General features: G+C 40.6%; 1 protein-coding gene across 3 annotated transcripts in view; it reads right to left on the minus strand.

The window, feature by feature from the left end:
* The window catches only part of b3glcta (beta 3-glucosyltransferase a), a 57,583-nt gene that overhangs the window by 15,174 nt on the left and 22,361 nt on the right, over positions 1-20,048 (minus strand). For 2 of the 3 annotated variants that reach the window (XM_077566026.1, XM_077566025.1), the window contains 2 exons: positions 12,932-12,974; positions 56-132 (listed from right to left, as the gene is read on the minus strand). In XM_077566026.1, the coding sequence (XP_077422152.1) occupies positions 56-132; positions 12,932-12,961 (107 nt within the window). In that variant the 5' untranslated portion in view covers positions 12,962-12,974. Of the gene's footprint in view, positions 1-55; positions 133-3,039; positions 3,150-12,931; positions 12,975-20,048 lie in introns of all 3 variants that reach the window. The other variant, XM_077566024.1, reaches the window with a different exon arrangement.

Genomic DNA, 20,048 nt, shown 5'->3' on the forward strand with positions numbered 1-20,048 from the left:
GGGCGGTTCTATTTGGGATGCATCTAGTAGGCTAAACAAGGTTGACTTTACTCACTAAGGCAGCAAGGGAAGGATGCTCCAGTCTCCCTCGTTGTCGGACAAAGTGTGAAGGAGCAAAACCGTAGGAGGTTTCTGGAAGAAAACAAATGTTGACGGTTCGATCAGCACCTGCCGACCAAAGAGCCTGAAGCATCTCTTGTCCAAGAAAAAAAATCAGCAGCCCCGTTTCAAACGACTCAATCGTCATCGTTACATTCATGTGACATGACATTCACGTGAAAAATGTACGTTGTGTGGGTTTACTTTAATATGCACACGAGAGTCCCTAAAAAGGACAATCAACTTGCATTCTGCTGGGAATTGCAGTGGATTCTCTCCGGGCACACCCGCACGCAGCAAGTGAAAAACTACCAACTGTCTTATATGCTTAAAACACATACAGACACACAAGCAAAAATGAAATGGTAAAATATTTTAAGCATTTGTACTCACAATTGACGACGGCAGAAAATCACTAAGGAAACAAACTGCTTTATTTTCAATGTGTTTCTTTGACAAGTATTTGTCATCGTTTGTCTTTTTTTCTTGCACATATTAAAAAAAAAAGAAAGAAAAAATAATCATATCGTTTTGGCTAAAGTCTGCTAGCTTAACGCCAACATATAACATGAAACACCCAAGACACTCAAGCCTAAATGAAATAAGCACAGCTGTTACCAGTAATTGATATAAGACTTCCAACAACTGTACTCCCAAAAACGTCTAAAAAAGTTCTATTTAAATATTGTCATGGTTCCAAAAACGCATACAGAAGATTTTGATGCAGCCTCTGACCTTAAAGCAATGGTAGTTATTACAAAAATCGGCCAGCAGGTGGCAGCAGAGTATAAGAGATCAACCAGGGTCATGTTGCAAAGAATTTTCCCCAGTGTTTTAAACAGGTTTGTAAATAATGATGGAACAATAATGTTAATTGCTGCAAAACGGAAACAGATTTTTTTTTTCCTGTTAAAAGAAGAGACTCCTAATATTTATTTGAGTAGGTTCCATGTTTTATAGCAATAGAACAGAATATTCTGTAGGCCTCGCAAAATCAGACAAAATCCAATAAAACAGCCGGGAGCAAAAGGGGTTGCTTCAGTGACAAAGACTGGGAGTGAATGAGGTCATTAACAAACACGGAGTAGCAACAAATAAAAAGAGCACACAAACGCACACAGGCATGTATTCTCTCAGCCCGGAATGTTGCGCAACATCCTTCTACATATTCAAGGCATGCAACTCTCAATTCTGTTGCCACTATGTAAATAAAATTGAATTTAGACTTAAATGTATCCTACAAAAACCCATAAAAACAATTTCTGCCATCTAGCAGATCTAGCGAAAATGCCTCAAATAAGTTGGCTTCTCGTACTCGTAGTGCGAAAAGTGCCCAAAAAAAAACCAACCTCGATACAAAGCTAACTTGAAAGTGCATGTCGGAACCATGCGGCTCATTAGGACCAACACATGCCAGCTGCCATTACTTCTCATTATGGCAACGTCAGCGCTGCCCGCGGAAACGTCGGGCAGCAGGATGATGATGAAGCAGATGATCCCAGCATCAAAGCACAACAAATGTCTGCATTTCCTAAAGATGCAGATGGAATAAAAAAAAACAAAAAAAACGCAGCAACGGGGGAAGGAAATGCTTTTGAATGCATTTGGGAAACACATTACAAGCAACATGTTCTTCTACATACAAACGTCTACGGGAAGCCGCATTTATTCCGTAATGTCCTTATGTCCATATTCACTCGCAGCCATTTTGACTGAAGCAACCCCCTTTGCTCCCGGCTGTTTTACTGGATTTTGACAGATTTTGCAAGGCCCACAGAATATTGTGTTCTATTGCTATAAAAACATGAAACCTACCAAAAGAAACATTAGAGTCTCTTCTTTCATCAGGAAAAAAAAGTATATTTGTATCTGTTTCCGTTTTGCAGCAATTAGCATTAGAATATAGCTAAGTTTGATCATTATTCACAAGTCTGTTTAAAACCGTGGGGGAAACAGCTTGTTGCAACATGGCCACGGTTGATCTCTTATACTCTGCTGCCACCTGCTGGCCGTTTTTTGTAATAACTACCATTGCTTTCAGGTCAGAAGCTGCATCAAAGCCTTCTGTATGCTCTTGCATAAAAAAACAACAACATATAAATATGTCTTTGGGAGCATGGCAATATTTAACAACATTTGTACCCGTTTCCGTTTTGCAGCAATTAGCATTAGAATATAGCTTTAATATAAGTTTCATCATTATTCACAAGTCTGTTTCAAACAGTGGGGGTTTTTATAATAGCTTCCATTGCTTTAACCGTCCTTTTCAGGTCAGAGGCTTCATCAAAGCCTTCTGTATGCTCTAGCATAATTTTTTTTTAAAAAAACGTATAAATACATTTTTAAGACCACATCAATATTTAAAATAGAACATTTTGGGGAGCAAATGAGTTAAGGACCGTGTGTTGTACTAGTACGCTTTTTGTCCTCACGTGTAAGACAATGAACGTGTTCCTGTGTTTTGAAAAAAAATCACATTATTCTACTTGTGGTGTTTACCAAAACTAAATGTGAAGTTCATTGAATGAACTCTTTGTTTTACACAAGTTTATTTCTGTTTTAAAAGCATGTTGTCAAGCAACGCGGGGGCCAGAAAAGCACATTTGGGACAGAACAATACACGCACGGTATAAATATGATTAAGTTCAACGCCGCTTGGGAAATGTGCGGTATCTTAAAAATTTGGATGAAGGTGTGCAAATTGGAACACAAAAAAAGTTTAGTGACTGTAACGTACTGTGGGTTTTTTTAAGGCTCAAATTCACCGGATTATTCAAGACTGCTAGCCTTTTGTGGCATCATCATCATGCAATTCTATGTGTACATATTTGATGCAAATCCTCAACGAACAGCTGGGATTTACCGTAACCATAGATGACTTCAAAAAGTCACCCGATGTCTGAAAATGCCGATGTCGAGACCGCCGGTGCTGAATCTTACCCCTGAGCCAGCGTGCGCCTGTTGCAGCAAATCCTCTCGCCGTTTCTCCGCCCGCCTGGCATGGAAGGAGTTGCTCTGACTCCGGATGACAAACACAACTTCCTGAAGATCTGCCAAAAAACAAAAGTAGTGATAGACCGATATGTTTTTTTTTTTTCCCAAGGCCGATATTGATACAGATTATAAGTAGTCGTGGGGGCCGATAACCGATATTTCAAGCCGATATTCATTTGCAGTAAAAGAGAAAATATTAGATTATATATATATATATATATATATATATATATATATATATATATATATATAAATGTTTAAACAGTTATAACAAAAATTGCAGGGAGCTTCCAGGGTTATTAGCATGTGTTAAGCTAAATTAAAAACTAAGCAAGTGAATAGATCCCTTAAGTTGTAAATAAAGTTTTCTAAAATGTCAACATCATTTCTTAATTTATTATTTAAATTGTAGGGGAGTGGAAATTTAAATAGATCCATAAATGAAAAGTTCCCAGCATCTCACTGAGCAACACATTTATGCTAATTTGGGGTTTTCGTTAGGATGTGTAAAACGCTTCAAAAGGTCTTCACATTGAAAAATTGATTTTCAATTCATGTTGAAGATGGGAGAGGGGGGGGGTTGACTTCCGCTAATCTCGGTTGCCCGGCCAGCAATAATAAGAACGGCATTAAGAGCTCAATTAGGTGGGAGAAGCCATAAATGTCACGGCCCACACAGTCACTGAATGGAAAATGTGCATTCCTGCAAAGTAGCCTAACAACCAAACAGCATCTTTGGAAATGGAACTGAGCAACATCACTGCTTGCACACAACGGCAGTCCGGTTGTCGGATTGTCAAGGCGATGTGCGGCATGTTAAAATGATGCCAGGCATGTTAAAGCCATGCGCTGCTTGACAATCAAGCGCTAAAGGTCACGAGTGGCCTATTAAGGTTACATGAGGTTAATTAAAGCTCATCTCGTCAAACACTCACTTGAAGTTACGTGTGGTATAACAATCATGCCCTCGGGTGGTCAAAACATTTATTCAAAGCTACTTTGTACATATGGCATGACAGTCACATGCTTGTGCTGTCAAAACAATCCTTGAGCCGCATGTCGTCTCATCAAAACAATCATTCCCAAAGTGCGTGCGTCATAACAATCAGACACTCGCCAAAGCACTCAAAACTGCGACTCAGGATGGCATTGTTTTAGTGTTTTATGGTGTCTGCTGTATTTTGTGTTATTGATATTTATTTTATTTATGACTCATTTCCCCTCCATGTACAGCACTTTGTATGCAGAAATGGTTGTTTTAAATTACTTTATAAATAATTGAGCCGAGTCGTCAAACCAATCTCAACAGCTACATGTGGCATCATGCGCACAAGTTGCCCAATCAATTGCTTGCAAAAGCTATGCATGGCATAACAATCACAAACCTATCGATGTAGTCAAAATAAATATCAAAAGCTACATGAGGCAAAACACACACACACACACACACACACACACACACTTGTGTCGTCAAAACAATAACTCTCCGACGCTGTGGGAATCACACGTTTTGTGTCATCAAAACAAACATTCTTAGATCAATATGTGGACTAACAATCACACGCTTACCTGTGCCATATTAAGGTCGTGAAAAAAACAAGCCTATTTTCACAAAGTAAGGGCTTGAAAGTACAACTATTCAAATTCAAACATAGAAAGTGAAAGTACCAAGTCATCATTAACTCATTTGCTCCAGTTCCAAAAACGTATAAAAACGTTGTAATTTAAATATTGCCATGCTCCCAAAGACATATTTATATGTTGTTGTTTTTTTTTTTTATGCAAGAGCATACAGAAGGCTTTGATGCAGCTTCTGACCTGAAAGCAATGGTAGTTATTAAAAAAACGGCCAGCAGGTGGCAGCAGAGTATAAGAGATCAACCGGGGCCATGTTGCAACAAGCTGTTTCCCCCACGGTTTTAAACAGACTTGTGAATAATGATCAAACTTAGCTATATTCTAATGCTAATTGCTGCAAAACGGAAACAGATACAAATATACTTTTTTTTCCTGATGAAAGAGGAGACTCTAATCTTCTTTTGGTAGGTTCCATGTTTTTATTAACAAGAACACAATATTCTGTGGGCCTTGCAAAATCAGTCAAAATCCAGTAAAACAGCCGGGAGCGAAGGGGGTTGCTTCATTTCAATGAGTTAAATACTGAAGTATATTCAATTTAAAAAAAAAATCTACCTAAATACAAAGTAAAGTATTATTGGAAATGGTGCTCTTCACTCCAACCTCCCGTGCTGTAAATCCGCCTGAAAATAATCCACCGTGCAATACTGTATGCATGTCATCGCTTTTTAGATGAAGTCACTTAAAAAAAACTCAAAGTAGTACACAGCCCAGAGACATGACACAATGTTGTCCCTTTTGTGCAGTTTGGTTGGTCCAAGGCCGAGCGATAGCCGGGGGGGTGGGGGTGGGGGGGGGCTTTACGTTTGTTTGTGCATCCAATATCATCCGTCACTATTGCAGACCTTTAAATGGAAGTCACATGAAGACGAATGGCGGGGCAAGCTCGCCGGTTAATGACGAGCCTGCGAAACAGAGCTGCGGTGCACTCGCCTGAGAGGCGAATGTCATCACCACCGAGAAGACTTCCAGATTATATCACAGGGAACACATTTCCTTTTCATTCAGTGGCGCAGAGATTGATGTGTTTCTGCTTCCTGTCAGAAATGGAAAATTACAAAAGCCTGTAACTCAGATGTTGTCTTTTAAATGGGGACGGAAACTGTGACCAGTAGTAACAAAACGCCTATAGTGACATTGGGCTGAATCATCATTGAATAATCGTTTTTGAATCGATTTTCCTTTTTGAGCCTGACATCGATTCATAAAACCATGAATCGATTATTTTAATCTTTTTTCCCATAAATTCATTAAAAAATAGAATTTTAAAGGCTATTTTTTTTGTATCATCATTATGACGTCACAAATATGCGACACTACCATAGGAGAGGGGAGGGGCTGAGGAGTTGGGCACAGCTTGAGTCACAAACCCAACAGATGGACCAACGTGGCATGTCTATGATTTCTTCATTTTCAGTTTTTCTCTGTTTGATGTGAAATTGGTCAATAATTGGCGATAATTATCGGCCACCGATATCGTGTATCCCTACTTGTCACTCACGACAAAAACTCGATTGATCCCCCAGATTTACAAAATCCCCCAGCGAGGAGTCAGGACCACACGTACGAGCTTAGACAGCAACCACCCCCCCACCCCCGCCCCCACCTCCAAAAGTCCTCCAGCTGAGCTCGCTAAACGGCCGACTTTGCGCACGTTTCCCAAAAAAGCCCAGATTGACAGCCGAATCAGATAAAGCATTTCCCAATCCCTCATGGTGTAGATAAAATTGTGCTCTGTGGCGAGGGGCAGAAAGGGGAAAAAAAAGAGAGAGAAACTAATTAAGACTGAACGTGCGGGCTTTGACTCAATACTAATGGCTTTCGATTCATCATCAAACTGCAGAAAAAAGAAAAAAATAGAGAACATTCTGGTGAGTGTCCTTCCTTCACCTCCTTTCATTATGTCCTTCTCCTTTCAGGTGAAAATCAGCGTCTGGCCACCCATGAGCGGCCATGACGGACGGCGAACGTGCGATCAATACATCGAGCTGAATGCGGCCGGCTTTGGCTGTCAAACGTGACCAAATGGGTTAGCTGCGAAAGAAATGACCTCGCTGGCCAGAAAATGGTCTGCGCGGGTGGGAGGGAGGAGGAGGGGGTGTTGAGGTTTGGAATTTAGCTTTTCAATTTAGGCTTTCAAGTTGGGATCAAAAGGTGGAAAATGCAGGTCCGGAAAAGTAAAAACCCTGCCAACAGTTTGGCTTTAGCCCCAGATGCTAGCTCTCTAGCTAGCTCCCCGGGTGCTTGTTTACCTGCTAGGGAGCTAGCTAGCTAGCTAGCTAGCATCTGGGGCTAAAGCCAAACTGTTGGCAGGGTTTTTACTTTCCAAACCTGGATTTGCCATCTCTGGTTGGGATTTCAATTCGGGTTTAAGGGCAGGCTTTTGGTTCCAAGCATGAGTTAGCGTCTCAAATGAGAGTTTAGAGACTCAAAGTAGGGTTTCAAGACAGGATGGTGGTTTGAAATGAGGGTCTCAGGTCACCTTCCAACAAATGAAATGCCAAAAGCACTTCAAAGGGGATATCATTTTTGTCATAAAAGCATCCCGGAAGCTCCCTCAACTACTTGGCTATTCCACCGAGGAAGTCAAGGAGGGGGAACTAACTTTGTGCTTCTTCCTGTGGCCGACTTAGCCTGGAGGCCGGCGGTGATTAAAAGGATCAAGGGCGCTAAAGTGAAATATGTTACGCATTTGTAGATGTGTGTGCGTGTGTGTGCATATGCTGCGAGTGAATGCGGAGTGGCCTGCAGCCTGGTTAGCGCAAATCAATGGTGACACTTCCCGAGAGCGGGAAGGCGAATGTTGTGGAGGACGGCGGAAGAGAGCGCCGCAACCCCTGGGCGCCGCTGTCAACTCTGTGGAGAGGTGTGCAGTGAAGGTGTGTGCGCACAATAGGAGCGAGTCGCCGTGAGAAACACGCAGGACGGCAAGATCACACAAAAGTGTATACATGCCAATCCCTCATATTTGCTCAATATTTATCATCTTTTCATGGGACAACACTGAACATTTTCAGGATAAAGTTGGGCTGTGCCTAATGATTATTTCATTAATCTGTTGACTATTTCTTTAATTAATCCATGAATCGGATAAAAAAAAAAAATTAATTGCTGTCTTTTTTTTTTCAAAAACAGGACATTATTATTATTTATTTTTTTTAATCGGCGGTGCACAAACATATTATGATTCAATTAGTAATGTTCTCCCAGCGGAAGTAGCATGTTTTCAAAAGTTAAATAAAACTTAAAGAATTGTTTTCTTAAGTAAATAAAGTATTCTAAAATTTCTAAATATCTGAAGTATTAAATTTTTACTTAATCTTAATTTTGAACAAAAACAGAAGGTGCAGAGAGTTCCCAGGGTCAACAGCATCTCTGAAAATGAAAACATTTTTTTTTCTGTAGTTCCCTGAAGTTAAAGCTTCAATATGGAACTTTTTTTCCTAAAAACATCTTTACAGTAGCCTTTTAGATTAACACCTTAGCTGTTCACAATGGGTACTCCGGCAAGCCTCTGGACAATAATTTTCAGACTGGATTCGGGTACGATTTTCCTGCGCCTTTGCCTGCGGATGTGCTGTAATGTGCACGGTGTGTATGGCCCGGCCGATAATCGGTCCATCCCTAATGTCCAATCTGAGCCCAATGAGCCGCGTTCCCTCTCTTTTCTGTAACAGGGTCTCCCATTGTGAATGTGGAGCAGATGGGTTCGATTTGATGTTATCCCTCTCACTATTTCTTACACTGTTGGTTGCTACACTGGTCATGTGGAGTCCACACACTGCATCAAATCAGTCTGCATGGCTGTCATCCCAGAAGCAACAAGAAAAGCCAGCAAACATTTTGCTAAAAACAAGCAGATTTAAAGAACATGGATTACTGTGGTCTGATGAGACCAATATCAACTTTTTCGCATTTTCACTAGATGAGGAGTACAGTACAAGTGTGTCTTGCCTACAGTCAAGTACGGCGGTGGCCGTGTTATGATCTGGTGCTACCGGCACTTGTGAGCTACAATTCCTCGAGAGAACGTCGAGTGGGTTAACGTGGAGCAGCCTCCTATAAGGGGACGGCATAGCGAGTTCTATATATCCCACCAGGAAGTGAAATTCCAGTGACAAAGGAGATATGAAGAGTAAATAGTGCAAGTGGGGGCCATTAGACTGGAGTGAGAACAATGAAGCTGTCAAGACTCCGGCACACGTCTTCATTGCGGGGCGTCATCGCACATGACAGAAGACGCCACATCCTCATCCCCAAACTCGGCAGACGCAATTCTCCCCCGCCCGCCTCCTTCATCCCATCCGCCATCCGACGAGCGTGCCGCGCAATCTGTGACACTCCACAGACTTTCATCGTTGCAGACAGAAGACACTTAAGTACAAGTACTGATACATGAGGTTAAAAAATAAGTCAAAGTACTGATTAAACTCTGCACTTAAGTTTAAAAAAAAAACATTGATACTCGTTTTGATGTTCCTTGTCTCGACTTTTACGTTTAAAACATGTTCCGATTGCTTTGCTAATGTTGTGAACAGGCTACAGGGATGTGATTTGACCAAAGTGAAATTATCTGAAAATTTAGCCGGGGGCCGTGTTTTTAAGTACTTTCAATGCACTCACATGACAAAGAAATAGACAAAACAACAGCATAAATTTTCAATGAATATTGAACTATCCCATATAAAATGGCAGTTTTAGTCAACTCAAAATCAGTCACATTCAAAAACATTGGACTGCCTTTGCTTTTAAAAACTATCACTGAGAATATCATCATATCTAACTAATGTGATTACTAAGTTAACACATAAATAATGTTGAAGAGTTCAAATTTCATGAACAAATAATTGTATCATGACCAAATGAAAAGTAACTCATATTAGAGCATACCACAAATGTCTTTGTTATAGCAGAAGATGTTATCTGTCGGAGTCGTGTGCATACACAATGAACTACTTAAAAAAAATAAAAAAATCTGAATTTTTTTTTTTTGGGGGGGGGGGTGGAGATAAAAAAAGCGGAATTCCGCGAATTAGCGGAAAAATCACATCCCTGAGGCAAACAAAACAAAAAATCTGAATTGGCAAATGATAGCTACCGGGGTTATTAATTATTGTTATGCAGGGTTTTTCCTGTGTGCAAAATTCGGAGGCGGCCGCCTCCACCTAATTTGCTGACCAGCTCAAGCCTGACAACACAGCGCGCTCCAGCTGTGTTGATCGAGCTCGGGTTTGAACTGCAGTCGCTCGAGTGGCTCGAGAATCTGCAGTCGATCCACGAGCTCGGATCGGGAAGCTCAAAATTCAATACGGCCGCTGAGAGTTTTGATTTTGTCATTTGAAAAGAAGCTTCTGAAAGAAGAAGTGTTCGAGTGAGGCGCAGAGATGACATTTCCATTAATACCGACTTTTAATTGCCTTGCAGGAGATCAATGCGGTGGAATTATCTCCCGGAGATGTCAGCAGGGGCGTAATTATTATTATTTTTTTTTTTTAAAGTAAAGTTTGTGCATCAGGAATTTGTACTGCAAAATGTTCTCGTTGTCATTTTCTATTTTATCTTCGGCCCTTTAATGCAAAATTTAAGAACTTTCCGTTTTTGTTGATGATGGCGTTGCGAAATCCTGAACTCTCGGTCGCCTGCAGTTGGACTGAATTTCAGCTGATGGCTAGTTATTGTTACCACGCAAATTTCTGATGGCTAACATGCTTTGGGCTGTTCGGTCCCTGCATGACCGGTGTCAGAGTTTGGTCCGCATTGCCGGCAGGAAGTGGGATTTGTTCCCGGTGAGGGTTGGAATCCGCCAGGGCTGCCCTTTGTCACCAGTTCTGTTCATATCTTTTACGGACAGAATTTCTAGGCGCAGCGTTGAGGGGGTCCAAGTTTGGTGGCCTCAGCATTGCATCGCTGCTTTTTGTTGTTGTTGTTGTTGTAATCAATAATACAAAGCGTGTGCTATTATGCCTGCTGTAGATGAGGCCCACACAAACAATATAATCCACAGGCCAGTCAAGTCTGACTGGCGTGAAAAAGGAATTTTTTTTCTTACCTCCTGTAAGACGGATCGTTGTATTTGCGGCAAAATGACAACATCAGGAAATTGGGTGCTATTGCTAGCTTGTGTGGGGAATGAGAACAGACAGCAAAAAAAAAAAAAAAAAAGAGAAAGAGAGAACAATTCTGGAATCCATCTCAGATTGTGGCTGGACAAACCTTCAACAAAGCCAGACTTTTGCACGAAGGGTTTCAAGTAGGGTTAGGGTTGGTAATTAAGGATCTCAAAGGAGAGTTTGCAATTAAGGTTTCAATTTAAGACAGAATTGAGGTTGAAGGTTAGGGTTTAAAGCTAACATTTCAAAAATCCCTGGTTAGCATTTTAAGTTTGGATTTAAAATTGGAGTTTTCCTAGAACAGTTTCAAGTCGATGTTTGGCTGTCAAATTAGGGCTGGGTTAGGGTTTCAAATGGCAGCATTGTAAAGCCGGTGCGACTGCCTGTGTGAGGAGTCAAAAGAGTAAAAAAAATAAAATAAAAAAAAGAAGGAAAGAGAAAAATCTCTTCCAGACAGCGACTGAAGACCTAATGAAGCCAAATATCCTTTTTAGTTTTGCATTCATCACTTTGCCTGTAAGTTGCCTGACAGAAAACTGAAACATGATTTTTGATGGAATCATTTTGCTTACACTGGCACAGATGTTCATTTGTCAGCAAATTGAAATCACAAAAATGTACTGTTTACTATTTGTGTGCATAATTGCAGTAATGTTTGGAAGTTTTCAATACAATAACTCAAATTAAAGTCAGTCGCGCAGCATGAAAGCAACACTGTGATTCATACAAAGTGAATGCCGATTGGATTCTCCAAAGGCAGAATAATTAAAGCACTTTTGATTAAAATGAAGAAAAACGCAAGCAATACAATTACGTAATACACTTCACTCATTGAGTGTGTGCGTGTGTGCGTGTGGTTGATAAAATATGACCGTTAGTGACTCGAGGGGGCGGAAGAACTTACAGTAATTACTGGACGAGAAGCCGCTACTTTTTTTCACTTGCATTCAACCCTGCGGCTAATACAAAGGTGCGGCTTATCCAACAGATCACAGGCAGAGCAAAACAAAGCAAGTGAGCCCAAATACAGGAGGAGAGACCGAACGAGAGCCAGACGATTTGCGCCCTCATCGTGGAAAAGAAGGTAGCAGGAACCCGGTGCGCTAACATGAAAACACTTGCGGCTTACAGTTGGGCGCGGCTTATATGTGTAACAAACTCCCCAAATTTAGCAAGTGCGCCTTATAGTCCAGAAATGGCTGTACTAATAATCGGCACCGACCCTGAAAAAAACATCTTTGACTATCTCTACTTACATAAACTATATACGTTAATCTGATCAGAAAATGGGGCAGATGACATGATTTTCAGCTGATCGGCATTGACTGAAAAAGATTGGAATTTTGAACTTTCTTAATTTCCATTCAAGAATAAAATACGTTATTTGTTGACTTGATTTTAACCACAACTGTTTTACAGCCATATAAAAAGTTATCAAGTTGGGATACTTTTTTTTTTTTTATGTAAAAAAAAAAAACATAAAAATGAAGACAATTTGCATACACACTTTTTTTTCTTTGCGATACATTGCCCAGGTATCGGATCGAGACTCGGTATCGGCAAATACTTAAAAACAACTAACTACAACTCGACTTTGTTTGACTCCTGTAAAAACACCACGTCTTTCAAGGGTGTCCAATTTGAGAGAGAGAAAAAATCTCATTTCAGATTGTCGAACCTTGGCGGCGGCCTGCACGCCACCGAGTCCCATTGTAATTCATTCTCTGTTTACTTTTTGAAGCAAAATCCTAAAAAACCATGTTGTCTTCTTGCATTTTCTGTCATTGCATGACTTGAGAAACAACAACAGCAACTCCATGCGGGATTTGCCAAACATAACTCAGTCCCACCTCAGCAGGGATGACTCAAGCTTGTATGTTTATTTAATAAGCAGTGAGCGTCGGATTTTTTTATTGCGTTTTTTTTTTTAAAAGTACAATGCATTTATATTTATAGACATGCATTTGTACTCACTTAAACTGTTATTGCTACACCAGCTGTCATGTCGGCACAGTGTCGAACAAAGACTTTCCTCAGAGTTTTTGTTTTGTTCTTTCTATTTTTTGCTTCCTGTTTCTGATTAGACTCACCGAGTTGCCTGGCAGGGATCCCTTGCGCATCTTCTTCCCAACTCTGAAAAACACAGAGAGAAAGAGGCGCTTTAATTATTAAGGCCGACAAGAGGGGGCGGGGGGGGGGGGGGGGGAAGAGATGGAAAACAACAAATACAAAAAAAACTTCACACAACAAAGTTACAACGAAACATCACAGACACGCGACGGGTAAATAGCGACGGGTTCTGCGAGTAATTAGGACAGGTCCCCCCCCGTGGGTGACGTGGACGAATAACGACGGGTTCGCCACGTTGCTAATTGTGCCGGTAGCACTTGGGCGGGTTTGACTTCAGGAGCCGTGCAGCAGACCACGGGCGGGATGAAGGAGGAAATCAATCACAAGCCCAGCGCATCTTTGAAGCGTCGTCTTTTTGCTTTTTTTTCCCCCCACAAAGACGACGTCGCGCCAGCTCCGGAAAGCAGCCGAGTATTAATAGATAATGGGCAAGAAGAAGTTTCAAAAATGGAATGAAACGAAACGGCTTGTTTTGATTTATGACGAGCCGCTGCCTTCGGAGTCGCAAAATTAGCTGCAAGGAAATGGACAGGAAATTAGGCACGACGTCTTCATGCTCTTCATTGAGTCGGGGTCTCAAAGTGGTCCAACACAATCAAGTACTGTACACTACTTGTAGCTCAGGGTGAATTACAGTTGAGCTGCTTCTGATTCCAAGCGGGTGATTCAAAAAGTATAAATCAATGTTCCCCATTGAAATGAATTGATATGCCATTAATCCGTTCCAGCGCCCCAAAAAACACATCTACTTTTTTTGCTAAGCACTTTTAATAGGGGTGTCAAAATGAGTGTGTTAATTTTGAGTTAATTTAAAGTTCCTTTAACGCCACAAATTTGTTTTAATGCACAAGTAATGGCCACCCTTTACTTGGAAATGCCTGTATTGGGGGGGATTCCAGTTGCAACACAGCAGACAAATCCACATCAAAATTTAGCAGTATATGTAAGGCATAAATGAATGTCATGTAAATGTAAATATAAGGCATATATTTGTGGAGGCTGGGGTCAAGTTGAGTTTTGCAATTTTAAAAATGTGCTGAATTCCACACGTGACTTCATGTTAAAGATTAGGTAGCTCTTAATATGAAAAGAAAAATGCACTAAGCTGTCAAAAATGTCTTATAAATCAACATTGCACTCGTACAGGACATCTTTTTAATTTTAACTTAATTTTATGAATTATTATAAAATTACTGTATCATTAGTTTAAATTTTTTCCCCACTCTTATGTTAACACGAGTATGAACAAGAGTATTGAACATTTTATTGTACATTTAGAACATATAAAAATTCACGATTAATCATGAGTTAACCATTGAAGTCATTCGAATAATTAGGATTAAACGGTTTACCATCACCTCACTTAATTTTTAACAAACCGCAATGGATTGTAAACTGGATGCATGAAATTCAACTCCATATTTATGTTTATGATCATCAATGAAAGAATTAATATTTAAAACTTGACAAAGCACTTCTTACAAGTACATTTGTTGAAATCTCTTGCAATCTAATTGTATCATTTTTGCACAGACAAAACAAATGTTTACATTTATGGTTCAATATGACACCTTTTCACCATCTTATCTTCCAATGGAAATATGTCAATGTATGCATTTTCCACCCTTGGCCCACCGTAGTTTTTTTTTTTTTTTTTTTTTAAATAAGAGCCGCAGGAGCTATAAATACTTGTGTCGACTTTTGGTAGGTGACAAGCGTTGCAGGCGAGAGGACGCACAGGCAGACAAGATGGTATCAACCAGATGAAATTCGTCGGGAGAAGACGTCAGATTAATTGGATAGGGAGCGTTTGTCTTACCCGCTGCTCTGAAAGTCAGAAACTTTGTCCGTGTACTTTTGCGACAAGTTCGTTCCTTTTACATTCAACCATCATCCAACATAAATAGCAAAAATGCAACAACAACAAAAGCAAGACAGTGTTGCGGCCTATCATTGGCCAATATCACATCAAATACTCCTTGTTGTTTAGGCTAGTTTTGGAGTTAATGCTATTGATGAGCATCATGTTATGGTGGGTTGTTTATTACGTGCAAATGATTATACGTACGGGTCATTGCACCTCAATTCACCAAATGAGCGAAAGCTCACTTTTCAGATTTTGATGAAATTTGATGTGTCGGTATATCATAGCATCACCAAGAGTGCCATCAAGAGGAGACAAAAATGTCACAATATCTCCAGGCAATCATAAACCCCTTTTAGGGAGGGGGGGGGGGGGCATCAATCATTTATGGATTTTTGCTTTTCGCGGCCCTGCTCAGTCCCTACCAGACTTTCACTGTACTTAAAACACTTAAAAATCACTGGGGCGTGAAAATAAACCGCGGTATGGCACGGATTCACTTTATTACGACTGGAAAAAAAGTATCATTTAGCTATCATACCTGCTACTCGCAAATAAATCCCTATTGCTGCTTGCATTACTGGCATGCCACTCAAAGTACTTAAAAGCACAATTGATTTTCTATCAGGCGCAAACACCTCGATATTCTATATATATATATATTTTTAAAGAGGTTACATAAGCACCCAAGATGCCCTAAAAACATAGTGCTGAACCTTTGCTTTGGAAGCTCTTCATACATAAGCTCATGCCTTTGCGCCACAATCCATCCCCGAGGACACGCACACACACACCGCAGATGTGTCAGGTCGCATTAGCTTTGTGTACGATGATGGTGAGACCCACTCAAGGTTGCAGGTTTGTGATACGCCGCAGCAAAAATCTAACAGTAGACTCTGAACATTGCATAATATCCAAAGGTTTCCACTCAGTCGGATGATGCGGGGGGGGGGGGGGGGCTTGGGGAAATAAATCACACATGCTTTTTAATATTGCCAAGTGTCAGGGTTGTACAAAAAAACAACAACTAACAATTTTAAGAACACTTGATAAGATAAGAGGATAAACTAGTGTCCGAAATTGAGTTTATCGATATTTTTTTGTTTTCCGAGCAAATATTCTTTTTTTTTTCCCTTCTTTTTTTTCTGGAGAGCTCAGTATTGTTCATTCTGTAATTTTACCAATTTGACATGTCATCATCATTGCTCTCCTTTTTTTTAATATATATATATATATATATATATATATATATATATATATTTTTTTTTTTTTGTATTATTTTTTTTTTGTACGTGGGTGAATATGTGTATGTGCGTGCGTGCATTCATTAGTTCACGTAAAACCTATAAAAATAAATAAATAAATCCCATACCGTTTCCCTAAACCGAACACTTCCAGCCAGAGTCGTGAGGCTGTCAGGAAACCCGAGAAAGGAAAGTGAAATCCGGCACCGAGCAAATATTCAACTTCAGAGTGGGCTTCACACACTTCACCACTAGATGCCAGCAAAAACAAGCTGCCAGTATCACTTCATGTCGTTACCTCGCAGTGAGTGTGTTTTGCTCACGTTTTGTTTTTTGTTTGTATCATAGTTCTCTCTTTGAGAAGGAAAAAGTGGATGATGTCAAAATCATAAAACATGAGCAAGGTGTGCATGTCGTCCTCTCTCAAAGCTTTCTTAGGCTACGTTTGCACTGCAGGGCGCGCGATGCCCAATTCGGATTTTTGTTCAATCCGATCTTTTTCCATGACAAAAACAAACGCAACATCTAATGTGAACGCAATGCGCCCGCGATGCGACTCGCATGCGCAAAGGGCACACGTCGAGTGACATACACCCAAAACGACGTCAAGTTGTAGTGTTCACGGAATTCACCCGACTCACGTTTTACCGCCAGCCAAGCCGCCGAGGCAAGCGACCTTTATCAGTCCCATATGCAAATTTAGCGCGAGCTATTGATCGGTGGGCTGGTGGACTCCTTTTGCGGACGTGTTAGGAGTTGGATTCATGCGTCTTGCCTGCATAAATTATGCAAATGAAGATTTGTGAACGCCCGCTCCCGATTGGTGGACTGTTTTCCCGTCCTTGGCTTCTTCGAGCGTCAGTGTTTACAATCAGAGCAGAAACCCGTCAAACTCATTTTTTCCCCATCTCATAGCGCCAGAGTAGCGAGATTGGAAGAGGTAGAAATATTTGGGGGAAATGAGGGGAGACTTCTCGATATCTTCATTTCATTGAAGACGACGTCGCGTCCTTGACGTGCGTGATGAACCGTCCGCAGGCCTGAATTTCGACTGTCTCCACAAATGTCAACTTTACGCTTCATGTTTCAAGTGTGATTACATTAAAGACAAATAAAAGGTTAATGTTATTCAAAACAGCTTTGTCTATTCACAGACGTGTCAGTGGTCTCCCTTCCAAGCACTTTATCAGGCTTTTGATGACGTATGAATCGGATGCGTGCGGATGAACGTTCGCAGTCGCATCGCATACATATGCGATTTATATCTGGTGTGAAAAAATCGGAATTGTTCACACTGCATGAAAAAAAATCAGATACTCGGAATTGAGCTGCAGTGTGAACGCAGCCTTTGTTGCATTTTGCCTACTCCTAAAATGTTAGCACAGGTTTTGATTTTTTTTTAAACATTTTATGCATGCACCTTCGCAGTATGTACTTTAGATATGATGGCAACTTGTATTATTAGTCACACTTCATCACTGTGGCGGCTTTATTGCGCTATGTGTAATTACGCGCAGCCCGTCAAGGTAAATTAAGGATGTAATTAAGTAGCAGGAGGCCAGAAGTGGGGCCGTAACCGTAGCAACAAGCCTCCTACAGCCCACAGTGGGTTGCGGTCCAAACTTTTATGAAATATGCACATCAAATATTCATATTTATTTTCAACTATTTACTATTGAATTAGTTTATCATGCAAAGAGTGAACTTGAAATGACTTATGAAGTTGACACATACATTTTGCCTCCACTTCATTTTTACATACGCACCATTAGCCAACATTAATAGCGCCACACATCATTATTATTATTATTATTTCAGCAGCGAGGCAAGACGTCGTTTTCAATTTGCCCTCCATTGGGTTCAACACTCCAAAAATACAATTAATATTTGATATGTATATTTCAGGCTGATGTTAAGATTAAGAGTGGCTTTTAAAGTGTAAATAAATGAATAAACAAATAGCAGTTTATGGGAAGGGGATGTTTCATCAAAATAAGCGTTAACTTTAAAGTCAAAGTGAAAGACACTTGGGCTGCAAATAATTATTTTGATAATCAATAAATCTCTCAATTAACGTTTCAATTTTAATTTTAAATAAAATGTCTTTTAATAGAAATGTTGTTGTTTTTTTAAACATTCTCACTAAGACATCGAGAAGTGTAAAGGCAATTAAAAGATCTTTAAAGGGTTTTAAAAATGTAATATGCATGATATTTCAGGCTGAGGGACTTTTAAGAGTGAGTCATTTAATGTGAAAAAATCATTAGTGGTTTTTTTTTTCCAACCCAGAAGATTTGGGGAAAGTGAAAATGAATATCACAAATGAAGGAGGATATTTAAATGACCTCTTAAAGATTAGCATCATTTCAGTACCGTTGAATGAAAGCTTATTAATAAAACAAGAGACTCAATTCCACTTTACATTTGCATGCCAGTATAATCACAGTAAGGTTGAATATTTGGCCCCCGTGTGTCTTTTTCCCCATCTTTCATTAAATGACACGAATATATGTCGCTAAAGATGGCAGCTAATCACATAAATATGAGCATTAACTAAGCTGAGGACCCCCGAGAGGACCCTCAAACGCTCTCCGGCTCATCCTTCGCTCAGACTGAACGCCGATGCTTTTCACTTGTCGTTTTATGAGCGCTCGACTCAGCTGCCAGAAAACGCACCAGACTGGAGAAAATTGTTGACAGTGGTCTAAATCGTGTTGCCCCGGGCAACCACAGAGCGGGGGTGGGGGTGGGGGGGGTGAAATCTGTCACCGTGTAACCCCGCCGCGTGAGTCATTCCAAGTTGAAGCATTCAGATGGCTGATCAGCAGTTACTAATACTTTCGAGTAGGCTGCGTTCTGCCGGGCTTCATTTTGGTGTACCCATTTATTCCCTAGTGGATGTTCTACATATTATGAGCCCTGGAATTTGCCAGCAATGGCCGATACTAAGCAAAATGGCTGACTTCTTGTTTCAAATTCAGGCATGGATTAGTCACAATTTTTCATTTCATAAGGGACCAAACTAGCAGCCAGACACATAAATAACATGACAGGAGCTGGAGACTAATCAGATTTTTTTTTTTTTTTTTTTTTTTTATGGTGATGAGACGAGTCCAGCTGGTTCGAGTCAGGGGCTCTTCCTCATCTCATTTGAGCTCATTTGGCCGCAACCTTCATCCAAACAACTCGAGGCCAAACAGTGATTAAAACAGACACGCACTGTTGCTTTGAGAAGATTAAAAGCAAAACAAATTTGCAAAGTTTACAAAGCTAATAACTAATGAGCCAAGCAGAAATTAGAGCCTGAGCAGCACACGGTGCCAAGGCTCTCTGAGAATCCATGTTTATTATGATACTGTACTTCTGATCAATTAATAGCCATTTGAGAGGAAGTCCGGACATACCCAAATACTAAAAGCTCACCTAGTAGCACCCATGGGTGAATTCCGGGACTCGTATGTACTTTGGCAAACTCCAGTTGGGGAATTTTCCCAAATGACTGCCAAATGACAGTGGATCGTTGCCGACACCGCACTTGAAGAACCGAAGCTTTTTGCTGAGTTGACTCAGCAGGTGTGAAAGATTGTTGAGATGTTCGAGGGTTTGGAAAGCTAGAAAAGCCGAAGGACGCCAGTTTACTCCCATCGACACAAAATTTGGTGGACACGTCAAATTGCCAATCATAACGAGGCACAAAAAAGTCACAAGGACATGAAAGATCGAGGCAGCTGGCCATCTTGGTTTGAAGCAGACAATTTTGGGCCAATTCTATGACTCTAATGTACTTAGACAAACTCCTGCTAGCAAACAGGCTCCAATCAGAAGCAGATGTTAAACGGGCTGGCCAAGCTTTATTGCCTATTCCGTCTGATGTAAGTGCAGCATGGCATCAGAGTTTGGTGATCACATTGAGGAATTGCAAGTTGGGGGGGGGGGGAATAACCTCCAACACCAATTTCACAGTTTGAC

This window comes from Vanacampus margaritifer, chromosome 5 (genome assembly GCF_051991255.1).
Source record: "Vanacampus margaritifer isolate UIUO_Vmar chromosome 5, RoL_Vmar_1.0, whole genome shotgun sequence".
Taxonomy (NCBI): Eukaryota; Metazoa; Chordata; class Actinopteri; order Syngnathiformes; family Syngnathidae; genus Vanacampus; species Vanacampus margaritifer.